Raw genomic sequence first — 27,076 nt, 5'->3', positions numbered from 1 at the left:
AATTACAGTATTCGACAATTTAAGTGAGCATATCCTGTCACCCTCAGCAACACTGATATATACTGGTAAGACAGAGATGGATATGGTAATATCCATGTCTGTGTTTGTCTACACACGTGTACACACACACCCTGAGTCGAGCTACGAGGCCCTGCGTATGAGTGTGTTCTAAATGTCATGTTCCCTAAACCCTTGCTTATTTATATGGAGCCTTGTGATGCCATGTATGCAGCTCACCAGATTTTTTCTGTCTCCGTCCAAAGCTTCCAAGCAGAGGTGGGTCTCTGTTCCAGCTAAGATTCGACCCTGTCATCAGACGGGAGGACGGAGCCATGGAAAAAGGGATCAATACCGGCCCAACCAGTGTGGGTCACCCCTCCCACAGCCCAGGGCTTCTGCTCTCTCACCCAAAGAATTGGATTTAAAGAACTGTTCATACGATTTGGACTCTACTTTTTGTAAAACATAGATTTCTCCCGAAGAAATTCAATAAATAAAGGACTTAGCCACAGAATCATGGAAGCAGAAGTCATTTCAAGCCTTCCCCTGGGAGGGGGGCTAGACCCGACCCTTTTCAATTTTTTTTTTTACTGCAATTGGTCTTCCAGGAGGCAGAGGGCGCAGTGACCCCACAAGCAGATCCAGGGCAGACTGTCTCTGGTCAGCACTGACTGTGTGTCATTGAATGAGGCTGGAGCTGTAGCTGAACCCGTAGCTGCTGGACCGGGACAGAGTGGGTTGGGTTTCTTCGCTCTGCTCCGAGGTGTAGCTGGGAAACGTCTGTGCACGTGACATCTTGGAGGCCCCAAACCCGTGACCTGCAGAGAAGGAAGCAGAGGAGGGCTGTACTGAGAAAAGGATTCAGTCAAGCAAAAGGATGCAGAAAAAAAAAAAAAACCAACAAAAAAAACCAACCCACAAGGCAGAATCCTTAATACTAAGCTCCCAATAAATGCAGAAATCTCCTTTTTTTGGATTAAAAAACAAAAAAAGTCATATATTTATCTTAAGACAATTTTTTTTTGTCTTTTGGGTCACACCCAGCCATGCACAGGGGTTCCTCCTGGCTCTGCACTCAGGAATTACTCCAGGCAGTGCTGGGGGACCATATGGGATGCCAGGGATTGAACCTGGGTCAGCTGCGTGCAAGGCAAACGCCCTCCCCTCTGTACTATTGCTCCGACCCCTTAAGCCAATTTTTTGAGGACCCCATGCTACGTCTGAGGTTCTGGCTGAGGCTGATGGCGTGTTACTGCACACACCCTGGGATCTCCTTACACAGAATCATGCACCTTTAAGCTGATGCAAGTGACCTAACATGGAATCACATGCAACATGCTTTAAGAAAATTCTGTGTTTTGGGGTGGTTCATATGCGTATTTGAAATGAGAAATTTTCTTATTGAAAATTCAGGTTACTAAAACCATGGTCGTAATGCTAACAATGTGGAGGAATTTATTTTTTCTAGGACTTCAGTCAGCTTCTCAGGGTCAGCCCAGACCTTCCCTCACCTCCTCTCCCCTCCTTTTTCTTCCCTCCCCTCCCCTCCCCTCCCCTCCCCTCCCCTCCCCTCCCCTCCCCTCCCCTCCCCTCCCCTCCCCTCCCCTCTCCTCTCCTCTCCTCTCCTCTCCTCTCCTCTCCTCTCTCCTTCCCTTTTCTCCTCTCTTCTCCTTTCCTCTCCTCTACCCTCCCCTCCGTTCTTTCTCTTCTTTCTTTTCTTTATCAATTTTAAAAATAATCCTTAGAAGCAATTTAATCTTTTCTTGCTAGTATAGGTGCTGGCATTTCTTGTCTATTTACTTTTTAAAAATAAAGCTGGGGGCTGGAGCAACCGTACAGTGAGTGGGGCATTTGTCTCCCAAGCAGCTGACCTAGGTTCAATTCTTTCCACCTCATTTGTTCTTCCCAGATTGCTAGGAGCGATCCCTGAGTGCAGCACCAGGAGCAAGCTTTGAGCACTGCCGGATGGGGACCCAAAGGAAAAAAAATAAGAGAAAAAGAAAACAAAAAGCTAAACAGGGTCTGGAGAGATTCTAAAGCATGTTAGGGTACCTGCCTTGCACATGGCTGACCAGGTTTGATCCCCGGCACCACCCCGGTTCCATGAGCTCCCTCACCAGGAGTGATTCCTGAGTGCAGAGCCAGAAGTCACCCCCGAGCACTGCTGGGTGTGCCCCCAGCCAAAACCAAACAAAATTAAAAATGCTTAATGAAATCTAGCTGATAAGAAAGTCATTTCAGAGTCGCTGTTGATCTGAATCTCTTGTTGATAAAGGCTCAGTACAGGCAGAGAACAGCCTCGGAGGATCCCCCCACCCCCCTCCTCCCACTCCCAGGTTCTTCTGCCTTTGAACTTCCACACCTGACGCCCCCTTCCTCTCCGGGGCGGGAGCGTGGGAAAGCTGCTGCCTCCTGATCCTGCCAGCTCCAAATTCCCTCTCGGCTCACTTGCTTTACTCCAGCCTCTTGGAGGCATTTTCCCATTCGCTCCATATTTCAGCCGAGAGCATCTCCTCTTTCCTGGAGGACCCGGATGATGCAACGAGGACCAGTGAGGCTGGGAGCTGCCAGGAAGTGGCAGCGCAGTGGGAGAGAGGCTGAAGTGGGGTCCAGAGGAAGAGCAGCAAGCAGGCAGCTCCCCCTGCCACTCATACCAGAAACACGCCAGGAGAGGCCCTCGCCGGCCAGAGGACCTTCATTCTGGGGAATGTTTGGGGTAGTAGGTGGTTGATCATGGGTGTGAAAACCAGAAGGCATGAATGGAATCCCAGGGCCATAGTTCAACAGTCTTTCTGGGAGGCCTCCAGTAGGGGACACTGGTCTAAGGTAGTCATCGGATGCGGGACAAAGCATTCTTACACAATTTTGCCTTTCTTTCCCGACTGCTGTGCTAGCTTGATAATTCACAGTTCCTCTCTGTTGCCTACTGACCAAGTAAAAGAATGCTTGATTTTTCATTCCCCCTTTGTCCTGCTCAAAGCTGGGCAACTTCCCAGTACAGGTGGTTTCAGTTTGGGGAAAATGTACCCTTGTAAATGATTTGTAAATGATGTATGAGGAACAACACAGTCTCTATGGATATGTCAAAACTGTGACAAAGCAGGCCGCTCCGACCGGTAGCATTAGGTCGAAAGGGTCACCAGGTGACTGACCAACGGTGCATGGCTCTGCTCATTGTCCCATCCACTTTCCCACGTCCCATCCTCTTTCCTTTCTTTTGGGTGGGCTGTGGAAACATACTTAAGTCTGTACCTATGCTCTGAATAAATGCAATGCACGCATTCATGCCATCTCCTGAATGACGGAGCCCTGTGTGTCTCGAGTGCTGATTTCACCCTGACGGCCCTCCCCTGGCTCGGCCCCGCAGTGCCGGACGCAGCACCTCTCTCTGGAGATGCTGGCATTGATCAGTGTAAACAAACCAGTTGGAAATTTCAATGTTAGGACTACGTTCTGGGTCAGTCTGGTTTTATTCTCTAACTTGGACTCTGAAAGTAATGCTGGAGTACACGTCTTATTCTCAGACTCGGGATGGAGTGCTCAGACTGAAGCGTGCTGAGCCATCTTTGCTATGTCCACGGGCTCGACCCTGGAGTCTTTGGTGTTGAAGTTCAGTTATGCCACTGATGTTAGAACAGCTGGACTCCCTAACGGTACTGAAAACATGCTTGGAAGTCAAATGAGGGGCTGAGGGTTCAGGAAGGAAACTGGGGACCTTGTTGGTGGAAAACGTCCCCAGTGAAGGGACAGGTGATGGAACATTGTATGACTGAAAGTCAGTCCTGAACAACTTTGTGCCTCTGTATCTCACAGTGACTCAATGAGACTAACTTTATAAAAACGTAACACATAGTATGGTATGTGTTGTGGGTGCAGACACCACCGTTGCCATGGGCTTCCTGTACACTGGAAATGTTTTTATTTTATTTTATTTTACTTTACCCCTTGCTGCTCTACCATTGCTTTATTATTATTATTATTATTATTATTATTATTATTTTCTTTTTGGGTCATTCCCGGTGATGCTCAGGGGTAACTCCTGGCTCTGCACTCAGGAATTACCCCTGGCGGTGCTCGGGGGACCTTATGGGATGCTGGGAATCGAACCCGGGTTGGCCACGTGCAAGGCAAACGCCCTATCTGCTGTGCTATCGCTCCAGCCCCTACCATTGCTTTTTGTGCCTCTTATTTCTGCAAGGAGCGAACACATTTCCTCCAAGGGTTCTGAGGATTAAGTGAAACAATAGCTTGTAGGACGGCTGGCAGGGTGGGATCCCAGTAAGTGTTCGTTTCGTCCCTTCCTCCCACGCTGCCTGGGCCCTTATTCTGGGTGTTCCTTTGTTCCCTGACTCTTTCAGCCACCTGGCTCTGCCTCCCTCACGGTGATAGGTTTTGAATATTAGTTTCCTTCAAGGTCAACATTGCTTTCTTCATTTTCTCTGTGAACAATTTCTAGTCTAATTGGAAATGAAATTATGATTTTTTTCCCTCACCTCAATCATGTCTTTACAGACGATTCACAAATGAGGCTATTTAATACTTATCACAAAAATAACATAACCTCAATCAGAACTGTACAGATGAAGGCTTAATAAGTGCCGTTTGATTTTGCCAACAATGAGAAGAGAACAAAAGGAGAAATAATTAAGCATTTTCTCAACATTCATTTGAATTATGCCCCTAGGCACCGTTGACGAAAACAAAACAAAACAAAAATCAACTTCGTAGCTTAAATTGAAAACTTGGTGGAACAGAACTTTTTCACTCCACTACACAGGACTCTATTTAAATGCTCCTTAAACTTTCCCTCCAGATCACCCTCCAGATTCCATGAATGTGGACCCTGGGGGTCTAGCCGATGTCTCAATTTAAAAGCAACACAGTTGTTTATGGCTGTTAGTCTATCTTGAAAATCTTTTAGAAGTTTGCTTTCTACTGCCTTGTATGTTCATGTTTGTTTAATTGAAATATTTTCGACTGAGATATTTACACGATAGCACAGCGGTAGGGTGTTTGCCTTGCACGCAGTCAGCCTGGCCAAGCCCAGGTTCGAGTCCTCCACCCCTCTCGGAGAGCCTGGCAAGCTACCGAGAGTATTCAATATACCAAACACAGTAACAAGAAGTCTCACAATGGAGATGTTACTGGGCCCGCTCGAGCAAATTGATTAACAACAGGAGGACAGTGTTTGACAGTGTTTGAGATATTTAGGTGGCCTTGACAATCTGGGGTGAGGGGAGAGTGACAGATGGGTTGAGATATGATAAACTCCCTCCCCAGCTCACCCCTCCACTTCACCTCCTGGTAAGACCAAGCCTCAGACTGAGAAGAAAAATTTCATTCTACAAAGAAACTGAATAGGAAGACATTTGCTTTATTGAGATGAAGTTAGAGATCTCATCTCTGTCCTGGAAACTTGAGCACCACAGGGCAATAGAGGAGAATTCACTGGACCCCTAGAGAGAACTCTTTCTGGTTGTCCCATAAACTGCCCAGACCAGCGGTCAACTAGGAAAGACATGGATGGGGGCTGGAGCGATAGCACAGCGGGCAAGGCGTTTGCCTTGCACACAGCCGACCCTGGGTCAATTCCCAGCATTCCATATGGTCCTCTGAGCACCGCCAGGAGTAATTCCTGAGTGCAGAGCCAGGAGTAACCCCTGTGCATCGCTGGGTGTGCCCCAAAAAGCCAAAAAAAAAAAAAAGAAAAGACATGGACGCTGTAGGGAATGATCCGATCACGGTGCGGGCTCAGAGATGAGCATAGCACTGGGAGAAAAGCCAGAGAATGAATGGCAGCATCCGAGGAACTGCAGGAGTCTTGGACATAGACTGAGTGAAACAATATCCAAGGCAACCAGTTTGGCCAGAGGCTCATCCATCCATTCTAGCTAGAGTGCAGTGTAAACATGACCCAGCTCGGAAAGATCCCAAACTCTTCAAATAATGCAACAATTGCCATTCATTTGCTTATGGAGGCTGGAACCCTGTGTGTTCCTCCTTGATCCTTGACAAAGATTTGGGTCAAGGTGGGACTCTACCTGGACAGACTGTCTCTCTGCTGAGAAGCACACAGCCCGAGTCTACTCCCTCTGGGCCACCAAGACACATCACCAACCCTCCCCTGCCCATCTTTAGCTGGGAGAAAACCCAAGTCCCCAGAGAAAAAAAATTCAAGGGACAAGGGGGTGAACCTGGCACCGCCATGTGGACAGGGCCAGAGCTGGGCGCTGGGTGGTCTTTTCATCATCAGCAGTGTAAGGAGCACTTAGGGAGCACCAGCTCTACCCTCTCTGTCTCGAGTATTAAGTTCACTGTTGCTGGTGCAGAGCTGACCACTGCTCCTTCCTGCTCTGCTAGCTGCTTCTCTCCTGGCCTTTCCAACTCCAATTCTAACCTGCAGGCAAGACCGGAAGACCTTGATCCCGTAGGAAGCCAGAAGGTTCCCATGGAGTAAAGCTCACGTTGATAAACGGGTAGGAACCAACAGCCCAAGGAAGTGACTTCATTTGAATTTCTGTGTTTAACTTGTTTGTTAGGCTTCTGAAGGGCAGAGAAAACCGGGTATTCTCTTTTTAAATAGCAAAGTGATTAAAAACCCAAGTGGGGGCAAAAAATGCAATTGCCTCAGGAGGAATGATACGACCCTTGGGAAAGTATCATTATTTTGTTCTTTGGGCTGTATGCAAAGGCGCTCAAGGTTTACTCCTGGCTCTGCGCAGGGATCACTGCGTGGCCCTGATGCTAGTACCCTAGGGATATTATCATTATTTTGTGCTTTGGCCCACACCCGGAGCGCTCAGGGCTTATTCCTGACTGCTCAGAGATCAGTCCTGGTGGCCTTGTTGAGGCTGACGGGCTGCAGGAACTGAATCCAGGCCAGCTGCCTGCAAAGCAGGTGTTCTATGGGCGGTTCCACCTCTCAAGCCCCACCCTAGAGATAGCGCTTGACAAAGCCTCACCCGGTTCTATAAAATCAGACCGGACATGCTTAATTCACAAAAGCAAAATGGAAGCCAGGTATTCAGGGAAGATGCTGGAGAGAAGTAGAGCAGAGGTTCTGTCCGGGGAGAAACCAAAGTGTTCCCTCAAGATATTTGGCCCTGGGGCTGGAGCGATAGCACAGTGGGTAGGGTGTTTGCCTTGCATGCAGCTGACCCGGGTTCGATTCCCAGCATCATATGGTCCCTAAGCACTGCCAGGAGTGATTCCTGAGTGCAGAGCCAGGAGGAACTCCTGTGCATCGCTGGGTATAACCCAAAAAAAAAAAAAAGATATTGGCCCTGGCCCAACTGTCCAGGAAGTGGCCGGCCCTCCCCTGGGACTCTCTCCTGAGGGGGAGAGGTGATTACAGCACTGCAGGGGGGGTCAGGCAGTGCTCAGGCAACCAGGGTTGCTGCCCCTTGGACCAGAGCTTGATTCTCCTTCATCAAATCCCACCCACTCACTCACCCCCTCTCTTGGAACAGAGCAGAGTCTTAGAGAAACGGTGGTTTTCAGGACCCCCTCTCTTGGGTTTGACCCTCTAAAATTTCAAGGCCAAGAGCAATGCCAAGGAGGAGAGCAGATCTGGGGGCTCTGCGGCTGCCCCCACGACACTGTTCTGTCCTGTGCTGGCCAGCGTGGGTCGCGGAGGGGACGGACAAGGGTCTCTGAAGTGCTGGGGGGGGTGGGGTGGGGGACAGGCAGGGCCTTCTGGAGGCTCGCGGGGAGACAGGGTCTGTGGAGGGCTCGCTCCCTGGTGGGGGATGTGGTTCTCCAGGTCTCCCCCGGCTCTTTGTGGGTTTCCCTGATCTCATCTCCTCGCCAGGACACAGTTCCTGGGGGCTCTGTGCTCCCCGCTCTGGTCTCCTGGAGGTCACACTCCAAATAGTTACACTTAAGTAAGTGGGTACTGTTCTGATCAGAAAATAAGTTTGGGGCACCCAGCAGTGTTTAGGGGCTCCAGGGGCTACTCTTGACAATAAAAGACCTGTGGTCCAACACTAGGGCGGAGGGTGTGCCGGAGACCAGCCGGGGAACTCTGGTGGTGCTTAGGAGTTTCAAAGGCCACTGGTCGCCACCGGTGTCCAGAGCATAACTCGGGTGCTCTGGGGCCAGGTGGATCGAATCCACACCAGGCTCAAGCAAGCACGCACCTGACCTCAGCACAATCTCCCCTGTCCCTGTGTGGGTCTCTGCTTTCTCCTTATCTCCTCGCGAAATCCACAGGTGAAACCATAAAACCCAGCAAATTCAAGGGATTAGGGACTGGGTATCTATCTTTCCATCGATCTATTTTAGGGCCAAACCTCGTGGTGCTCAGGGCTAACTCCTGGCTCTGTGTTCAGAAATCATTCCCGGTGGGGGTCAGGGGATCATATAGGGTGCCGGGGGTCAACACTGAGTCGGCCTGGTGCAAGGAAGATGTCCTTTCTGCTGTCCTATCTCTCCTGCCCAGGGGACCACTGATTTAGATCATGCACTGGATGTACTTTCTGTTCCCAGGGAATCTATTCCTGATCTTTCTCTGGGTGATATTTGTACTTGTTAGTAAAATTATATAAGGTGGTTTAAGATGGCACAAGATGATTCCAGATGATATGTAACTTTCCATCCTTCATCCTGTTCAAAATAAATGAAAGCTGTCCATGATGGTTTTATGTCACTGATATACTGTCAGTTTGTACCACTCTGATTTACATTTCTACCTAGAAGACATACAAGTGCTTTCTGTCTTAACATGCAGGAGATCTGGATCATATTAGATTAGATTAATTTTTTTTCCCAAGTTGAAGGATGTGAATTACCTCTCATTCTTGTTTAATTTCCTTTGCTACATTCAGTATTTAATTTTGGTGTTGTCATATCTCTGTGCTTCTGGCTTTTGTGTCTTGATAATAAATCCTCATCACAAGAATGTTGCAATATTCCAAATTCCCTTTGTGGTTTCATAAATTCCTTTGGCATCTTCAGCTCTTTGATTCATTGTGAATCTCTCTTGGCTCATGCCTCAGTTAGGATCCTTTATTGTGTCACGGGTAACAGAACTGAGGGAAGACTCCTTCCCTCAGGTATGAGCTGTCCCCTTCTACTTTACTGGAGAGTGACATCAGAAAAGTCATATTAACTGCTCTCCTTCTTAGCTCCTGGACTGTGGAGTGATGATCACATGGTTTCTACTAAAATAGTCATGTATTAAATGCATTAAGACATAAAAGAGTAGCTTAATGGAGTATCACATTAATGATAATAAATGTGATAAGACCAGGTTATGCACCTGCATGCATGTGTATACACACACACACGTGTACACACACATACACACACAAATACACATACACACAAGCACATTCACACGCTCCAAAGCAAGGTAGAAAAAAAAGGATTTGCAATAGTCTCTGGCATGCATCCGTTCACTCTGTTCTCTCTGGAATTCAGGGATTTTATGTTTGCTCCTCAGAAGCTTGAAAAATCTTGGTGTATTTTTTCAAAGACCATTTGATTTTTTAAATCAAGGAAATCAAGTCTCAGTAGTCAAAATATTTTAGAATTATTATTAGAGTTTCTTCTTAGTTGTGTTATTTTCCTTCCATATTTTTTTCCTGTTCCTTCTCTCTCTGTCACTTTCATGTCTATTCTTTTTTCCGCTCTTGATCATCTTTTAATATGTTCAAGTGCTGTACTGATCTTATAATTTTATAATCTCTATTTAATTTTTTTTGGGCTTCTTTACTTTGTCAGAGATCTAAGATTTGCTTAACCTTTCCTTCCAAGCTTATTAAATTAAAAAAAATTACCACCCTAATTTTAACTTGCGAAAGAGTTGCTTCTCCCATTTGTGCTCTCTCCCTTGTTCTCATTTCACTAATATATACACATCTTAATAATGGAATTTTGGGGCGACTGTCTAGATAGGTGCCTCTAGAGAGTTCAGTCATCAAAGTGAAGTCAATCAAATGGAAAAAGACAAATACCCTATGATGTCACTCATTCGGAATATAAAGAAACAAAGCAAATGAAAACAACTCTTAGATACAGCTTGGCGGTCACCAGGACCAGCTGTGGGTCTGGATGGTTTGGGGAAGGGTGATCAATTCTACAGAGATGGATGGAAGCTAGACTTTGGGGCTTACTGTGATATTCAGAGACTGAACCATCTATACTGAGTCATATACAGATACTGGACCACACTGTCACATTAATGGTAATAAAAGACAATATTCAAAATAAGACCAGATTATGCACCTGTACGCATATGTGTGTACACATACGTGTTTGTGAACATGTGCACGTGCACACACACACATACACACATACACAAGGAAATTTCTATAGCCGGTACGTAGAGAAATTTGAAACTTATAGACCATTATGAATTAGTGTTATTCAATTAAAAAGGGCCGGAGCGATAGCACAGTGGGTAGGGCATTTGCCTTGCATGCGGCCGGCCTGGCAGACCTGAGTTCGATTCCTCCGCCCCTCTTGGAGAGCCCAGCAAGCTACCGAGAGTATCTCACCTGCTCAGCAAAGCCTGGCAAGCTACCTGTGATGTATTCGATATGCCAAACACAGTAACAACAAGTCTCACAATTTGTTGTGAGACGTTACTGGTACCCGCTCGAGCAAATCAATGAACAATGCGAGGACAGTGCAATTAAAAAAAGACCGTAAAAACATCATTTTTACTGCCAAACAATGTGAATCTTTGGCAAGTGGACTATTAACATACATATTTAAAAATATAAATATTGAAGGGGAAAGCAAATGCTTTTGAATTTTAAATACTAGCCAGAATATACTTAGAGTCTGACTGTTGGGCCAGTAACAACATTCAAAGCCTGAAAAATACTAGGCATAATTCAGTTTATAATACTTTAATTTGCCTTAAAGATGGTTTAATTTGATTCATACAGAATTACATTTTAATATCATTTTATACACTCTCTAAGTAAAATGTCATGTATCTATTATTCTGGTTGATGTAGCATTCCGTCCTATCGCCTGCATTTAATTCTCTTGTATTCTAATTACTTTCTGGGAAATGAATTTTCTACAACTGCAGATTCTTTGCAAAACTTATCTGAACTCTTCACTGTGAACAGAATTCAGCCGAATAATGAGTTTAGAAACAATCTGTGGCAAACAGTAAAAATGGTAACTATTAAAACAGAATCATCTAAATTGAAAAATACCGTGAGGGGGAAGGGAAGAGACAGCTTGAAGGGGCGGAACGCACACCTGGTATTTGTGAGACCCCCAAGTTTGCTTCCCAGCACTGGCTGGACTCTCGGAGCACTGCTCAGTGTAACCTGGCGGACTGGGCATGGATCTTCACACCTACAATCTGGGCAGACGCAGGTGGGGAGGGGTTTTAGGCCCTGTGCTCAATTGGGATGCCCTAAAGAGAATTCTGTGAGGACCAAGGGCTCTAGGAAATGGCCAATCTAATGTGAAAACCAGAGAAAGGAAAACTTACTGATAAAACTTCAGATATTTGGTTAAAGCATTTGCCCTGGACATGGCCAACCTGGGTGCAATCCCCGGCACCCCTTAGGGTCCTCCGAGCCAGGAATGATTCCTGAGCACAGAGCCAGGAGTAATCCTTGAGCATCACTGGGTGTGGGCCCTCTCCAACAAACAAACAAACAAACATACCAAAAATTCAGAGATTTAATTTTGGCACCATAATTATTTTGCTGCTATTTTCAAGGGTTTCAGACTTAATCACTTAATCACTTGACTTCCCGTTAATTGTCGATTTGCTCAAGCGGGCGCCAGTAACGTCTCCATTTGTCCCTGTCACGTGCTAGTGTAGCCCAATGGCGTCTGTTCGCTCTAGGAACACGAAGAGCCTCAAACCGATCGTTCATGATCTTGGTGAAGAAGTCTGACCATCTGGTAGGTGGGTGGCCACGCGGTCTTTTGACATCCCGTGGAATCCAGTTGGTAACAGCTCTAGTCCAGCGGTCGTCTCTAAATCTCATTACGTGACCAGCCCATCTGATTTTTGACACCTTGGCAAACGAGACAACGTCCCTGATTCTTGATCCTCGATGGATGTCAGAACTCCGGATTCTTTCTCTCATTTGAGTGAAACCCCTATGCTTGGAATATCAGGGTTTCAGACATTTGAATATAATGTAATAAAAATGATACACTACCATACCTTTGCATCCACTTTTTGAACATGGTGTTAGGAGACAGTTTTAGAAAGAGAGGAGCAAACAGTGTGAAACTTTCTTTCATAAGAAGTAAAGATTGTCAGCATGGACTTTGCAGTAACTAGCGTCGAAGACCGTGTTTCTCAGTGAGGTGCTCCATGGCCTACCGTGGGCCCCCTGGATATTCCAAGGGGCCATCACATGAGACTAGGAGACTTGATTTCATAGGAGATCCCACAAGTAGGATTAGGGAATCACCAAAAAAAAAAAAACACACTGAAAGGGGGAGGGGTCACGGTTCAGAAGAAGGTTGAGAAACACTTTTAAATTTATTGAAATTTATTGAAATTTATTGAAAACTCACATTAACCTCCAAGTCAGTTTAAGAACAGGTATCAGTTGACTGTTACTAAGATGATGTCTTCAGGAGAAAGGGAAAACATTTATTTGCTGTAATTCTATTAAAAAACTTAAGGCCGGAGGAGAGAGTTTGGCGGATGTATGGGCGATTCCAGTACATTTCCTGACACTGCACATGGTCCCCTGAGCACAGAGCCAGAAGTGTAAGCCCTGATCACTGCTAGGTGGGACCCAAACTATCTCTCCTCCCACCAATTAAGTACTGCACTGACTTTCTTATGAGGATGAGACTTGCCTGCATAATTAGATATCTGAGCTGCAACAGAAATGTTCCACGAAGTTACTGAATAATTTTACACGAGAGGAAATTTGCAGAGAGCTTAGATTAAATATAAGGACAGTTACTGAAATTATTTAAAACTTAGAATCAAGTTTTAATATAATAAAAGTCACCTTATTCTGCAATAGATAACGGTATAGCTTTCATTTGCTCTAACTTCTGTAATGAGTGTGAGGATATGTGTTTAGACCTGGAAAAGATTGAATTTTCCCCCCTTATCATTCTGCGTATAAGTATCTCACATTCTGAGAGCTTTCCTGTCAATAACTCATCACACTGATTTTTCAGAAATCTGGGGAACATCCTGAAAATCACAAATGGAATTCTGTCATCTGCGGTCGGAGCGTGTAGGCCATTGACCTTCTATGCAGCCAACCCAGGTTTGATCCCGGCATCCCATGTGGTACCCTAACCAACCAGGAGTGATCGCTTAGCACAGAGCCTGAAGTCAGCCCCAGGGACTGTTGTGTTTGACCTTCCTCAAAATTATACTTATGTTGTATTATTTTTGTATATTTTGTTTGTAAAAAGATCACAATTCCATCCTCTTAAATTTATATTTTTTTGCCAAGTAATATGAAATAGGGGCTGGAGAGATAGCACAGTGGGTAGGGCGTTTGCCTTGCACGCGGCAAACCCGGGTTTGATTCCCAGCATCCCAAGTGGTCCCCTGAGCACTGCCAGGAGTGACTCCTAAGTGCAGAGCCAGGAGTTAACCCCCATGCATTGTCAGGTGTGACACCCAAGAAACCAAAAAAAAAAGTAATATGAAATAAATTTGTTATATGCCTCCGAAGGAGGCAAAAAAAAAAAGAAGCCTCATTTGTGAGGGTGAAAATATAATTACCTCAATAAGGTTCAAGTACAAAATAAAACTGAATGCAATATGGTTTAGATGTCAGAATTGAAAACTTAGTTATGTTAATGAAAAAAGTCAGTATACTATATTGTATTAAAGGATTTGAATTTCCTTATTTACATAGGCAAAAATCATGTAGAATTAATCACTACAAATTATCTGTTGACCGAATCTTGATAATTCCATTCGCCATTTCTTTAAGTTTTGTTGGAGAAAACAACCTAAATTACATTTGTTAGATGTCTGCCAAAAGAACAGGCTGGGGGTGGGGGCGGCATCAGCGACCCCAGGGGCTGGTGATGGGATTGGTGTTGGTTGTAACATTGTACACCTGAAACAATTCTATTCTGAAGCACTTTGTAAATCACAGTGTCTGAATTAAAAATAAGTAAAGATAGAAATGTTTAATCTCTCTCTACAACTGGCATTAATATCAGCACACTGATTTATACTCCCTTTCCCTCCCTTTGAAGTCAGTTATTTTTCACTTAACAATTAATTCCATAAGAAGTAGCACTCTTCATAAATCCTAATCACTTAATCACTTAACTTCCCGTTAGTCGTCGATTTGCTCGAGCGGGCGCCAGTAACGTAAATAACATAAATCCTAGAGGACATAAAATGAATTGACAAATTGACAAGTTGAAATTTCAAAAAAAATTTACATTTTAACCAACAAAAAAAAAATTAAGACTTAAAACAATTTTAAGCAAATGTGGAAAATTCTCAAATTGTATATATTTGTATCTGTGTGAATCTGTGTGTATGTGCACAGAGGATCAGATTTGCACTCGAGCGTATTGCAGTTTTGAAGATCATAAGCTATAACATCTTCGCCATTTCAAAATTCAGCCTGAAACAAGCATGTTGAGAATCAGGATGTGGTTATTAGGTTTTCAGTCACCTGCCACTGTTTTTGCGCTTTTATTTAAGTGATTTATTCCCGCAAACATATTCTTATGTTCAAGCACGACCTTGATATGAAAAAATGGTGGCATGAATCACATTAACCTTGCAGATGGGTCAGACCTTATCTATAGCCCCAGTTAATCCTGTGAGCTAATTTTAGCTCCTATCTCCAGCAAACTTTTTCTTTTTTTGCTTTTTTGGGTCACACCCAGCGATGCTCAGGGGTTACTCTACCTGCTGTGCTATCGCTCCAGCCCCCACCAGCAAATGTTTTTTTTAAGTGAAAGTTGTTTGGATGGGCTTTGTATATCAAAGAAGGGACGTGTGCTTGGCCTGTGCCCCAGACCACAGAGAACGAAGGTGGATCCCAGCGGGGTCACTCTCCTCTGCCCTGTCTTCCTTCCCCACCTTGGGGGAATCTCACGTCCTGAAGGATCTTCCCAGAGGCAGCCGTGACTCAGGGCTCGCTGTGACTGCTCTCCTTCCTCTGCCCTGTTCTGTGACCTTCCTGGTGTTCCCGGCTGCCCTGCCAGTTGGCTCCCCTCTGGTCCTGGCCCGGTACCTCCTTGCCTTCTCTTAGATGGGAGCCACACTGGGTTGCCATGACGCCGGAGCCCCTTTCAAGAGTAGAGAACGGTGCCTCCTTCTCGCCCTTGCATTGGAGACTCTAGCAAGGTGGGCTGCTTTCTTGCATCTTGCCACCATCCTGGGACCCTCTCCTGCATTCAGGGCCAGTGTGCCTCCTCAGAAATTAATCGGGTGCCTCTAGCCTAGCCTTATACAAAAGTTTTCAGGCCCACCCGGTGGTGCTCGGGGCTCATCCTTGGGCTCTGTGCTCAGTGTCACTCTGGCAGGAATCAGGGGACTGTGTGGAATGCCGAGAATTGAATCCAGACCAGCTGTGTGCAACGCAAACGCCCTACCCACTCGGCTATCTCCCTCACCCTTGTCTAGCCTACTTCTGTGCCCATCTGTTTCTGGTTGATTATAGTTTTAGGGTCACACCGGTGATGCTCAGGGGTTACTCCTGGCTCTGCACTCAGGAATCACTCCTGGCAGTGCTCGGGAGACCATATGAGATGCTGGGAATTGAACCCCGGTGCAAGGCAAACGCCCTACCTGTTATCGCTCCAGCCCCTTCTGGTTGATTCTGATAACCCACTGTTGTATTTTTTTTGGGGGGGGGTCATGTGGATCCTAAGTGCTCCAGAGACCTGGGGATCCCTTCTGGAGATCCTCTGCCCAAATTGCTTTGGTGCTTTAATGCAGGAGCCCGAGAATGCAGGGCTGATTCAGGGATCCAGAGAGACGGGGCCATTCTGGGGGCATTTGGATGCTTCAGCGTCATGCCCAGCTCTGCCTGACAGTGCTCAGGGGACCATGCGCTGTGAGAAACCCAACTGGCATCAGCGGGATGTGCCTTAGCTCCTGTCCTTTCTCTCCAGTTCTTGCATTAAAAAAAAAAATCAACTTGTCTGTTTGGGGCCACACCTCTGGTGCTCAGGGCTTACTCTTGGTCCTGTGCTCAGGGTGTTTAAGGGATCATCTGTGGTTCTGGGGACCGAGCTGGGGTTGGCCACATGCAAGGCAAGTGCCTGAACCTTGATACTGTCTCTCTGGCCCCAACTTGTCTGTTTTCAAGAATTTTCTCAGGCTGTCACGCCTGGACCAAGAACTGCTAGGGCTTCCTTTGAGTTCGTCTCTCTACCCCGCTACATTCTCTCGCCTTCAGGTTTTTGCTCACGGCTTTCAGGACTCCTGATATTTTCTCAGACAGCCACTTCGCTTCATTCCTGAACTGAACCTCAAGACAGAAGCGTGTGGGCGTTTTCCCATGTAGCCCGGAGAGGAACACTGCAGGCAGAGCAGACGGGAAAGGCCCGACCACCCAAGGGTGCTGCGCTTCAAGTCAACCGCGCGGCCCAGATGGGCGAGCGCCTGGAAGCGCACTTGCTCCATCACGGCGCGGGCTCTTCTCTTCGCCTCTTCCTGCCTTCTGGAACAGTAGATGCAGCTTGCAAAGACAGAGCGTGCTCTCCCGCTACCTGATGCCCCAGAAGAAGCTTCCACGCTGCCACCCATAAGGACACTTTCCCCTCCAAGGCCCTTAACTGCTCCCTAAGGAAGATGCCCATCAACATGGGTGGGCCTGGGGGTTGTGTGTGGGAGGGATTATGTTAAAGCAAGGGAAAACACTGCAACATTCCACTCTTTGGTGGTCAATAAATAGCAAGTAGATACACTGTAACACTGTCACACTGTCATCCCGATTTACTCCAGCGGGCAACAGTAACATCACATTCATCTCAGCCCTGAGATTCTATCAGCCTCTCCTTACTCGTCTTTCCCAACGCTGCTGTATTGGCGGCTCTTTCAGGGTCAGGGGAATGAGACCCGTTATTGTGACTGTTTTTGGCATATCGAATACGGCCACAGGGAGTTTGCCATGCTCTGCAAGTAGATACAACAACAACAACAAAATAAAACTATAAAAAATGAAAAAAAAATAAAGATCAACTAAATAAAAGAAAAATAAGGCTGGCATCATGACCCAAAGGGTATGCATAGCAGGATTGAAGCTCTGAGTTCAGTCCCTAATACTGCATGTTCCTCCCACCCCCAAACCCCATTTTTATGGAAAGAAACCCCAAACTTTTGGGCTCTAAGACATCAATTGGTGGTTCTCAGAAGGGACAGATCAGAGGACACACACATTCGGGGAAGGGCAGACCGGCCTCTCGGGGGTGGGCGTCATGTCATACAGAGCCTGTGGATGTTCATTCTCAGCTGGGAGTCCCAAAGCCTACCTCACGTTATCACGCGATGTTACTTCAATCCAAAGAATTATCTGCCTTGTAACTTTTTAACAAAAGAGGCTTTCCAGAGGGCTTTCTTTTTAATAATTTTTGGCTTTGTCATAAGCCATAATTTTATTTGGATTCCCCCAAATCATATTCGGCTGGATTAGGAGGCAGAGAAGCCTTGGCCACAGTAGCTGGATGCTCGCTGAGTTCCCGCTGGGCCGTGCTCGGGTCTCTCGAAGTCTCTCATTAATCATCGCTCTCATTTCCCAACAGGACTTCACCACTACCTGCGAATCCCACACCAGCAGCCACCAATTAATTACGCTTCTATTCCCCCTGATCATGGTCTCTCTACATTGCCGCCTAAAACAATGATTGATGTGGACAATGAGGAGTCTGGAATGTCACTTAATGCCTCTTTGGCTTCCGTTTCCTCATCTGTAAAATCCAAAAGAGCCCTGGATACCCATACAAAGTTTGAGCCACGCAGATTTGACTGAGGATCCTGGTCTCAACACAGCTCATTCGTGTCAGAGTGCGTTACCTTCTCATCGGGAAGCCAAATGCCTCTTCCCTTACTGGGGTCTTGGCACCTGCTAATTTCTATCTGCATGTATCCCTGCGAGAGCAGACTTGTATGACTGACTTGCCCGATTCTTACTCTCTGCTTGAGGATCATTCATGCTATTTATTTACTTATTTATTTATTTTGCTTTTTGAGTCACACCTGGCAATGCACAGGGGTTACTGTTGTCTCTACACTACACTCAGGAATTACCCCTGGGGGTGCTCAGAGGATGCTGGAATCGAACCTGGGTTGGCCGCATGCAAGGCAAACGCCCTAACCACTGTGCTATAGCTCCAGCCCCCGTGCTAGTTATTTAAACTGGAGTAGCATTGGCATTCAACCACATGGCATTCAACCTCTAGAGACAGGACCAGAGAAGGGCTTGTCCATGATGGGCCTTCGAGCCTTTGTCTCCTTTCCCTGGGGAGCAGACAGAAGCCAGCTTTGGGACAAGACCAGTTCCCAACATTCTGATCTAGAATGTGTGGATGAACAACGGGAGGACAGTGACAGTGACAGTGACTTTCTTTACTCTTAAATCAGTCTTATAATATATGTGATATGATTTAGCATCAAGAAAAATGTTTGGTGACAGAGAGAACAATCTCATCATGATATTTCCTATAAATTGGGACATGATGGTGAAAAAACATACCCAGGCTGAATAAAAACTGTTTTTGTTATTGAGCTGAGTTAGCCAAGATAAGAGGAAAGTAAGGGAAATTGATCACGTTGAAACAACAAACACAGCTAACTTCATAGATTAGGTCTCTTTGCATCCTGTAACTTATCTTTATCTTTACCATGTAACTTTCCTTTATCTTTCCCATGCATTAATATAATTTTTATATTGATTGATTATGGTGTACATGTTGCCTTCTCTACTTATGGAAGGGACGCTCCCCAAAGACAGTGCTGTGTGTCCTGCTGGAAACTTTATGGATCATACTGCAGATGTCAGGTGCCCATCTATTTTACTTGATAAATGCAGTGGGACACTGACCTCAGGGAATTCAAGAGATGAGACTTTCCTTTTCACTCTACTGCTTGAGAAGTATGTGTCCTCATTACTTAATGTAATTCCATGTTCTTGTTACACGAAAGTAGACAAAATGAAGTGCAGCTGACCAGGCTTTAATCATTTTTCAGAACCACCTGAATGGTTTACAAATTTGGAGTTCACACTTTAGGACTAGTGACTTGGATAATTTCTAAATTCCCTTCAGTTTTAACCACTTGGGACTGCGAGTAATAGACTGTCGTTACTACTAGAGAACTTTCAATGGAACTACACTGCTTGACACGTTTGACAATGAACAACTGAGGTGGCGTCGTCACTGCTATAACACCCCCCCCAAGCCTCTCTTGGCCAGGTCTGCAGAACGCTTGATCTGAGTCCAATATTCAACCTATTTTCCATTTGAATATATGATGAACCTGATTGGACAGTGTTTACATTTCAGAAATCTGGGCAGATAGAAGAGCCAATTTGTATGCAATCTGATTCTTGAATGAGCTTGTCGTTTGACATAATAATGTGATATAATAACCTGCCTAGTGGTGTGAGTCTCCAATTACCTAGGCTGCCTTGGAAAACAGTGATGACAATGGGACTACAGTGATTGATAAATGGGATTTATACTGCTTTCTGGTTCTCAGAAAATTAAACCAAAATGCGTTTATTTGAACGGTATAGTTCATTTCTAGTCAGGGCAGCAGCTGCAAAATTTATGTTTCTTATCTATTATTCCGCTGGTTTCATGAGTTCTAAGGGAAATAATACTATTTTCCTCCTTAATAAATACAGGGTAAGCTCATTAATTACAGTGAGATTAATGTGGCATTTAGTATGGGCACTAAAAAGTGCATTGCATTGAGTATTTGACCTTTTGCATTATTAAAAGTTGGAACGGGCTAAAATTTAACATACAGCACAGATCCAAAAATAGAATTAGCATGCTCCTGAATTTTTTTTTTTTACATTTTTGTTAGTTGCCTTCTAGTCAAAGCTTCTAGGCAGGAAAAACCATCTAAGAAAAAGTAAATAAAACTAATTTTAAAGCAATATGAATGCTACTAGTTACACTATTTGTTATACTAATTATAATAGAATAAGTAATCCTCTTTGGCTGAGACCCTACTAGGTTAGGGAAGTAAAAAGACCCTACAGTAGAAAAACAGCTAAATGACTAAAATAAAAAAAAATAGCTAAAATATTACACATACACTCAACAATTTGGAAGGGAAAGGAAAGCATAGGTGTACACTGTTTTTCTTAAGGCGTGCACGCACACACACACACACACACACACACACACATTGTTTTAAAAGCCAAATACTGCTTAGGGGATTTATTATGATATCCTACCACCCCCCATAAGAATACAACTCAAAAATTAATTCAAGATAACAGACAATTAAAATTACGTTTATTAACAGTTTATTTTTACCCTATTGAGTTTCACTGAAGCTTGCAGACCTTTCGTCTAAGCTTCAGGGAAAACAGTATGGAGGTTTGTAGAAAACTGAAAATGGAATTTCCGTATCACCCAGAAATTCCATGTATAAACAATTATCTGAAGAAACAAAACCAGTAACTTAAAAAGATATGCACTCCCAAACCCCATAGTACTGTAAGCTGCACCCCCCACCAACATCTCCCCATGTAGACAACGGCCCATCTTTATAGTTTTATGGCTAAACTGGGAAGAGATGCGAACAAAACTGCTAAAAGTCACAGGTACACCCAGTCTCTGAGTTGTACTCCGGGACACCCTTGGGAGAGGGGTGAGCTGAGTCCCGCCCTGCCAAAGACCCAACAGCCATACTCACATCCCACCAACACTGCTATGGAAACCATGTTTGCCTGGCCCTGCTTCACTGCTTCGTGACAGATCTCTGCAGAGACAGCCAAGCCAATGAAAATTCCAGGCACATGGGTTTTCTGTCTGAGAACTCTCAGGTCTGCTTGAAATGGGGAGGGCAGATTCCCCCGTACACTCACTCATGCACACAACCCACAGGTGCAGACATGTAAACAATGGCTCCGATTTACAGCTTCGTGACGAATCCTGAAAGAGATGCAAGCCAAGCCACGCCACTGAAACTCACTGGCCTAGTTCTAACTATCTGGAGTTCCTAAAGCACTTGACACCGCCAAATTCCACAATTCTGACAGCCCAGTAGGAGCACACCAAATCAGATAGAAAAGTAGCATAGAAGTCAGCTAAGCTCAGTGAACAAAAACAATCACACAGAAGGCTTAACTAGCAGCAAACAGCTTAGTAAACCTTCAGACAATGTCTTTAATAACCTCATGGGGAGATAGAACAATTTCCACAAATTTTCTTTTACTGAAGTATTTTTCCATGATTCCATTAGCCATTTTGTTATAATAAGCAATATAAAAATCAATTATTTTTGACTGCTAAGGGTGCAAGCTTGAGAGGGGGTGGGAAACTGGGATCAGTGGTGGGGGGATTGGGGTTGGAATACTGAATGCCTGAAACAATTGCATTATGAAGAACTTTGTAAACCATTATGTGTAAATAAAGTTCAACTTTTTTTTTTGCAGTCTTCTGCCCCCGCGCCTGGGTGTTCCTTCCCGGAGCCCCTTGGAGGGGAGCGGGTTGAGCTTTCCTTCCCGCCCCGACCAGGGCTCCGGCAGCCGAAGACCTCCAGGACCAGCCACCACCATGCTGAGACCACTCTCCGCACACATGAAGGTACCTTCACACATGAAGGTACACATGAAGGGACAAAGCCACGCGGGTTCCGGGGCCGAGACCTCCAAGCCTACTCGAATTGGAGTCGAGCATCTTCCACCCAGATCCTCCAAATTCCAGTAGGCGGGGGTCACACCCACCACCTGGCCCCCTGGCGCCGTGGAATCCCATCAGCGGCCAAGACTCAGAGACTATAAAATCCAGACTCTGTTACCGCGCGGCCGCATTTGCGGCCGCGCAACATCTTATCAGAACTTTTTTTTATGACATCTTATTGTCTCATTCCTACTTTGGACAAACTTGCAGGCTATCGAATGTAGCCTGCCCACAGGGCAGAGTCTGGCAAACTCCCCGTGGCGTACCAAATATGCCAAATACCAGTAACAATGATGGGTCTCATTCTCCTAAATAGCCTTGAATATAATCTCAGGGCTAGGATGAAAGAGACGTTACTGGGGCCTGCTCGAGTAAATCGACGAATAACAGGATGATGAAATGAAAAAAAAAAGTTCAACTTTTAATATTTTGCTTTTTGTGTCATACGTGGCAATGCACAGGGGTTACTCCTGGCTCTGCACTCAGGAATTACTTCTGGGGGTGCTCGGGAGACTATATGGGATTCTGGGAATCAAACCCGGGTTGGCTGTGTTCAAGGCAAACGCCTGACCTGCTGTGCTATTGCTCCAGCCAAAGTTAAACATTTTTAAGAAAATAAAAGAAAAAGAAAAAAATTGCATACACCCTGTGTTCAATTCAGCTTTATAAAAAGTATCTATGATCTGGAGCCATGAAGAGATGAAAGGGTACAGAAGATGTAATACTTTGAATGGAATATGGGATAATCTCCATTCATAAAAAAAACAAGAATATCACGATCATGCAATTTGTGACAACATGGATGAATCTTGATGACATTATGCTAAGGGAAATGAATAAAAGACAAATAGGTATGATCGCATTTATACGTGAAATCTAAACACAAATCCAAAACCAAGTTCTTGCCAGATGAACTAGTACAGAGACGACACTGATTATTCCCATAGCAAGAAAGATGGGGGAAGAGACCGAAGGGGTCCAAAGGTACCAGGTCTGAGTTATTAAAGAAGTGTCACGATTCTGTAAGCCCAGCATGGTGACTAATGCCAATACTGCTGCATGGAACACCTGAAAGTTATGAAGGGGCAGAATGTCCTGACCCTGCGCCAGGCTGTCTTCACCGGGGCCCCTCTCCCTGCCCCAAGCAGAACCTGGGCAACTGAAAACCTCCAGAACCCAGCCGCAGCCTGCTCAAGGCTGCTCTCCATGTGCTTGGATGAGCCTCACCCATGAGGGAATCAACAGAGGAACCCAGGTATGTAGGACCCTTGGCTGAGATCTCCAAGGCTGCTCAGATCGGGACTGGGCCTCCTCCACCCAGATCCCCAGTTTTGCAGTAGCTTGGCAGTCATACCCACAAACTGCCCCCAGCGCCATGTAATCTCATCAACGGCCAAGATCCAGAGACTATGAAACTCTCAGAAGAGAGTGATGCAGTATTTCCTGGAGAGTGCGACCTCTTATATTCTAGCCCATGGAGGTACCTAAAGTAGCGCACACTTGTTTCGTTTAAACATACTTGCTTATATTCTCTTATATACGGGTTTAAATGGCTCCAGAATTAAATACAACAACCTTCATATACTTCCCTCTTATTGGGGTGGGAAGATGCTCACTGGTGGGGTGGGTGTTTGAATATTCTCTGTAATGAACTATTGTGAACTACTTTATGAAAATAAAATGTATAAAAATCAAAAAAAAGTTATGAAGGGTAAGTCTTTAAATTTCTCAGCACAAAATAAATAAATTTTATAACTTTATAGGGTGATGGATGTTAGTTATAATTAGTCATGATTATTTTGTACCATACATATAACATTGTTCCATCTTTTAAAAATAACATCAATAATACCCCACAGCAAAAATAAATAAGAATGAAATGATACTAAAAAGAAAAAAAAGTGTGTATTTCTTGTTAATTAACCACTGTTAAATATTTTCATATATGTGTCTCATATTAGGTTGGACTTTAGTTGGAAAACGATCTATTCAAAAACACTGTGTTTGTTATTTCTCTTGGGTTTCTATTCATGTGTATGAGAAGTCTTTTTAAACTGTTACGGTTTATGGAATGTTGAATAAGAAATATTGATCTGTAGACCCAAATTTGAACAAAATCATGACACTGGCTATTTGGTATGGGGCTGTATGGAGCACTGTAGCACTGTCCTCCTGTTGTTCATTGATTTACTTGAGTGGGCACCAGCAATATCTCACAACAAATGGTGAGATTTGTTGTTACTGTTTGGCATGTTGAATACGTCAAGGGGAGCTTGCCAGGCTTTGCCATGCAGGCAAGATACTCTCGGTAGCTTGCCGGGCTCTTCGAGAGTGGTGGAGGAATGGAACCCGGGTTACCTGTGTGCAAGGCAAACGCCTTATCTGCTGTGTATATCTATGAAAATATATCATATATTTAATTTTGCTTGGCTAATGTCACCAATATCCTCAGATCTTGGGGAGTTACTTCTCTTTGCTCAATTCTTTCAAAAATCCTCTTATTGGTGTTTCTCATCTTCATCCTCCATGAAATGGCACTAAAACAGCCGTGTACAAAGTATGAGATTAATACCCAAGAATAGCTGAGATCAGCACCAGGAGGATTACTCCATAACTTAGAGGCCAGTCGGGTATCCTAGAGGAAAGGGCAGTTCAGATAGAGAAGGGAGCGCCAAATAAAGGATGTTTGGAGGATCCTCCCAGGAGGGGAGATGCATGTCGAAAGTAGACTATAGACTGAACATGTTTGCCACTCAATGCCTCTTTTGTAGACCACAACACCCAAAAGGAGAGAGAGAACAGAGGGGATTGCCCTGACACAGAGGCAGGGGGGGATGGGGGGATGGGGGTGGGGGGATATTATCCATGGTGGTGGAAAATGGGCACTGGTGGAGGGATGGGTATCTGATCATTGTATAATCGAAACCCAAGCACAAAAAATTGTAAATCTACAACTGTAAAAAAAAAAAAAGAAAGAAACCAAAAAAAAAATTAAAAAAAAACCAGCCGTGTAATGCTCGTGAATGATCATTCTTTACATGCATTTTTTTCTCTTCAGTAATGACTCATGTTTCACCAGTTACTCTGACAATTATAATTCACAAGCGCAGAAAACTGCATGCACTTTCTCGGCAGGTTCTCACTTATCACTACCCCTATCACCCCATTGTTCAACGATTTGCTCAAGTGGGCGCCAGTAATGTCTCCATTCATCCCTGTCACATGCTAGTGTAGCCCGATGGCATAGTGGGGGCTCTTTCAGGATCAAGGGAATGAGGACCATCATTGTTACTGCTTTTGGCATATCAAGTTCGCCACGGGTAGCTTGCCAGGCTGTGCCGTGCAGGCGGGATACTCTCGGTAGCTTGCCTGGCTCTCTGAGAGGGATGGAGGCTTTTGGGTCAGCCTCTAATCACCTTTACAAGTGTTCCCAGTCAGTCATATATGCGGGCAGGATACTCTTGGCAGCCTGCTGGGTTCTTTGAGATTTAGAACTAGACAATAAGAGGTCGCGCTGCTCAAAATACTTCCAGGAGCTTGGTTTTATAGTCTCTAGATCTTGGCTCTTGATGGGGTTACACAGCAGTTGGTGGGTGTAACTGTCTAGCTACTGGAAGATGGGGGATATTGGTGGAGGAGACCCAGTCCTGAACCAAGCAGGCTTGGAGATCTCAACCCCGGGTCCCACATACCTGGGTTCCTCTGCCGGCTCCTTCATGCGTGAGGCTCATCCTAGCGTGTGGAGAGTGGTCTCAGCATGGTTGTGGCTGGGTCCTGGAGATCTTCAGCTACCGGAGCTCTGCTCAGGGTAGAGAGGGAAATTCAACCCGCCCCCCTGCTCCCCCACAAGGGGCCCCGTCAAGGACAACCAGGTGCAGGGGGAGGAGACTCTGCATTCTCTTCTGGGAGCTTGGTTTTATAGTCTTACTTATCAGTAACACTTAATCCTTAGGTAGCTCAAGTGACACAACACTACCCCAAATCTCCAATTCAACACTTGGAGGATACTATTGTGTACTCCAAAATATGCCCTTGCCGTGACAGTGCAAGGATGCCACATGATTTTATGATAAAAACTTCTTTTAGCTTTCCTCTTGCTGCTAAACTTCTTCATTCTTAATTTTCATTCAACTTCATAGATAGTTCCTTTGGTACATTACACCCGTCAGGAAATGGATGACTTTTGCATAATATCAATACCAAAGAGAAGCCTGTATTTGAGACTGTAGAGGAAGCATATGACAAATACAAAAATATTGTGGCTAAGGATTTCTTGAGGAATCTTAAGAAGCAGTCTGACTTGCACTTAGAAGATAAATAAATTCTGAGGATGTGATGTACAACCTAGTGATTATGCTAAACAATATAAATTTACCCCTGCATCATGTGATGTAGAGAAGAAAGATCGAGCTTGAATCACTGTATCACTGTATCACTGTCTTCCCGTTGTTCATCGATTTGCTCGAGCGGGCCCAGTAACGTTTCCATTGGAGACTTTGTTGTTACTGTGTCTGGCATATCGAATACGTCACGGGGAGCTTACCAGGCCTTGCCATGTGGGCAAGATGCTCTCGGTAGCTTGCCAGGCTCTCTGAGAGGGGCGGAGGAATTGAACTCGGGTCGGCCATGTTGGCTGCGTGCAAGGCAAACGCCCTACCGCTGTGCTATCGCTCCAGCCCTGGTAATATGTGAAATCTTGAAATATGTAAAAGCACAAGAGGCAGAAAACTACCAAAGGGTGGGAGGCTGGGAAGTTGGCAAAAATTATGAGCTTGCATAATTTTACTTAAATGTCCTCCAATTATCTTCTGTACCTAAACTGTATTCCTCCTAAGCGCAGACCACCACTGTTTCTTCATCAATGTTGATTCCTCAGTAAAACCCTCCTTTGTTGTTTGTTTTGGGGCCACATCCATTGATGACCAGGATTCAGGGTGTGTTCTCAGGGATCACTCCTCGCAATGCTCAGGGGACCATTTGGGGTGCCAGGATCAAACCCAGGTCTGCTGCATACAAGGAAAACGTCCCGTTTGCTGGACTATGGCTCCAGCCCTTAAAAAAGGAATTTCCTTCAGTCTATTATCTGAACTTTGTAATGTGGTAAATCATCTTATTTTCCTGCTTGGTGTATTTTTAATATACTTTTTTTCACTTTCAATATATTATCCCTGTACTGCAGGTGGCTTTGCTGTTCATTTGTGGCTTATCTTCTCAACGATGCATAAAATGCAGGTCCATTTATCTCTTTTACTATGTATTTGTTGGGCAGAAA

General features: G+C 45.0%; 1 protein-coding gene across 1 annotated transcript in view; it reads right to left on the bottom strand.

Annotated features, from left to right (window-relative positions):
* Positions 1-292: 292 nt before the first annotated feature.
* The window catches only part of DOK6 (docking protein 6), a 471,351-nt gene continuing 444,567 nt past the window's right edge, over positions 293-27,076 (bottom strand). Inside the window, exon 8 of the mRNA XM_056131510.1 lies at positions 293-818. Within this exon, the coding sequence (XP_055987485.1) occupies positions 679-818 (140 nt within the window). The 3' untranslated portion in view covers positions 293-678. The remainder of the gene's footprint in view (positions 819-27,076) is intronic.

The sequence above is a fragment of the Sorex fumeus genome, unplaced genomic scaffold (genome assembly GCF_029834395.1).
Source record: "Sorex fumeus unplaced genomic scaffold, SorFum_2.1 ptg000092l, whole genome shotgun sequence".
NCBI lineage: Eukaryota > Metazoa > Chordata > Mammalia > Eulipotyphla > Soricidae > Sorex > Sorex fumeus.
Note: the sequence above shows the minus strand (reverse complement) of the source record. Positions and strands in the feature narration are given on the sequence as shown.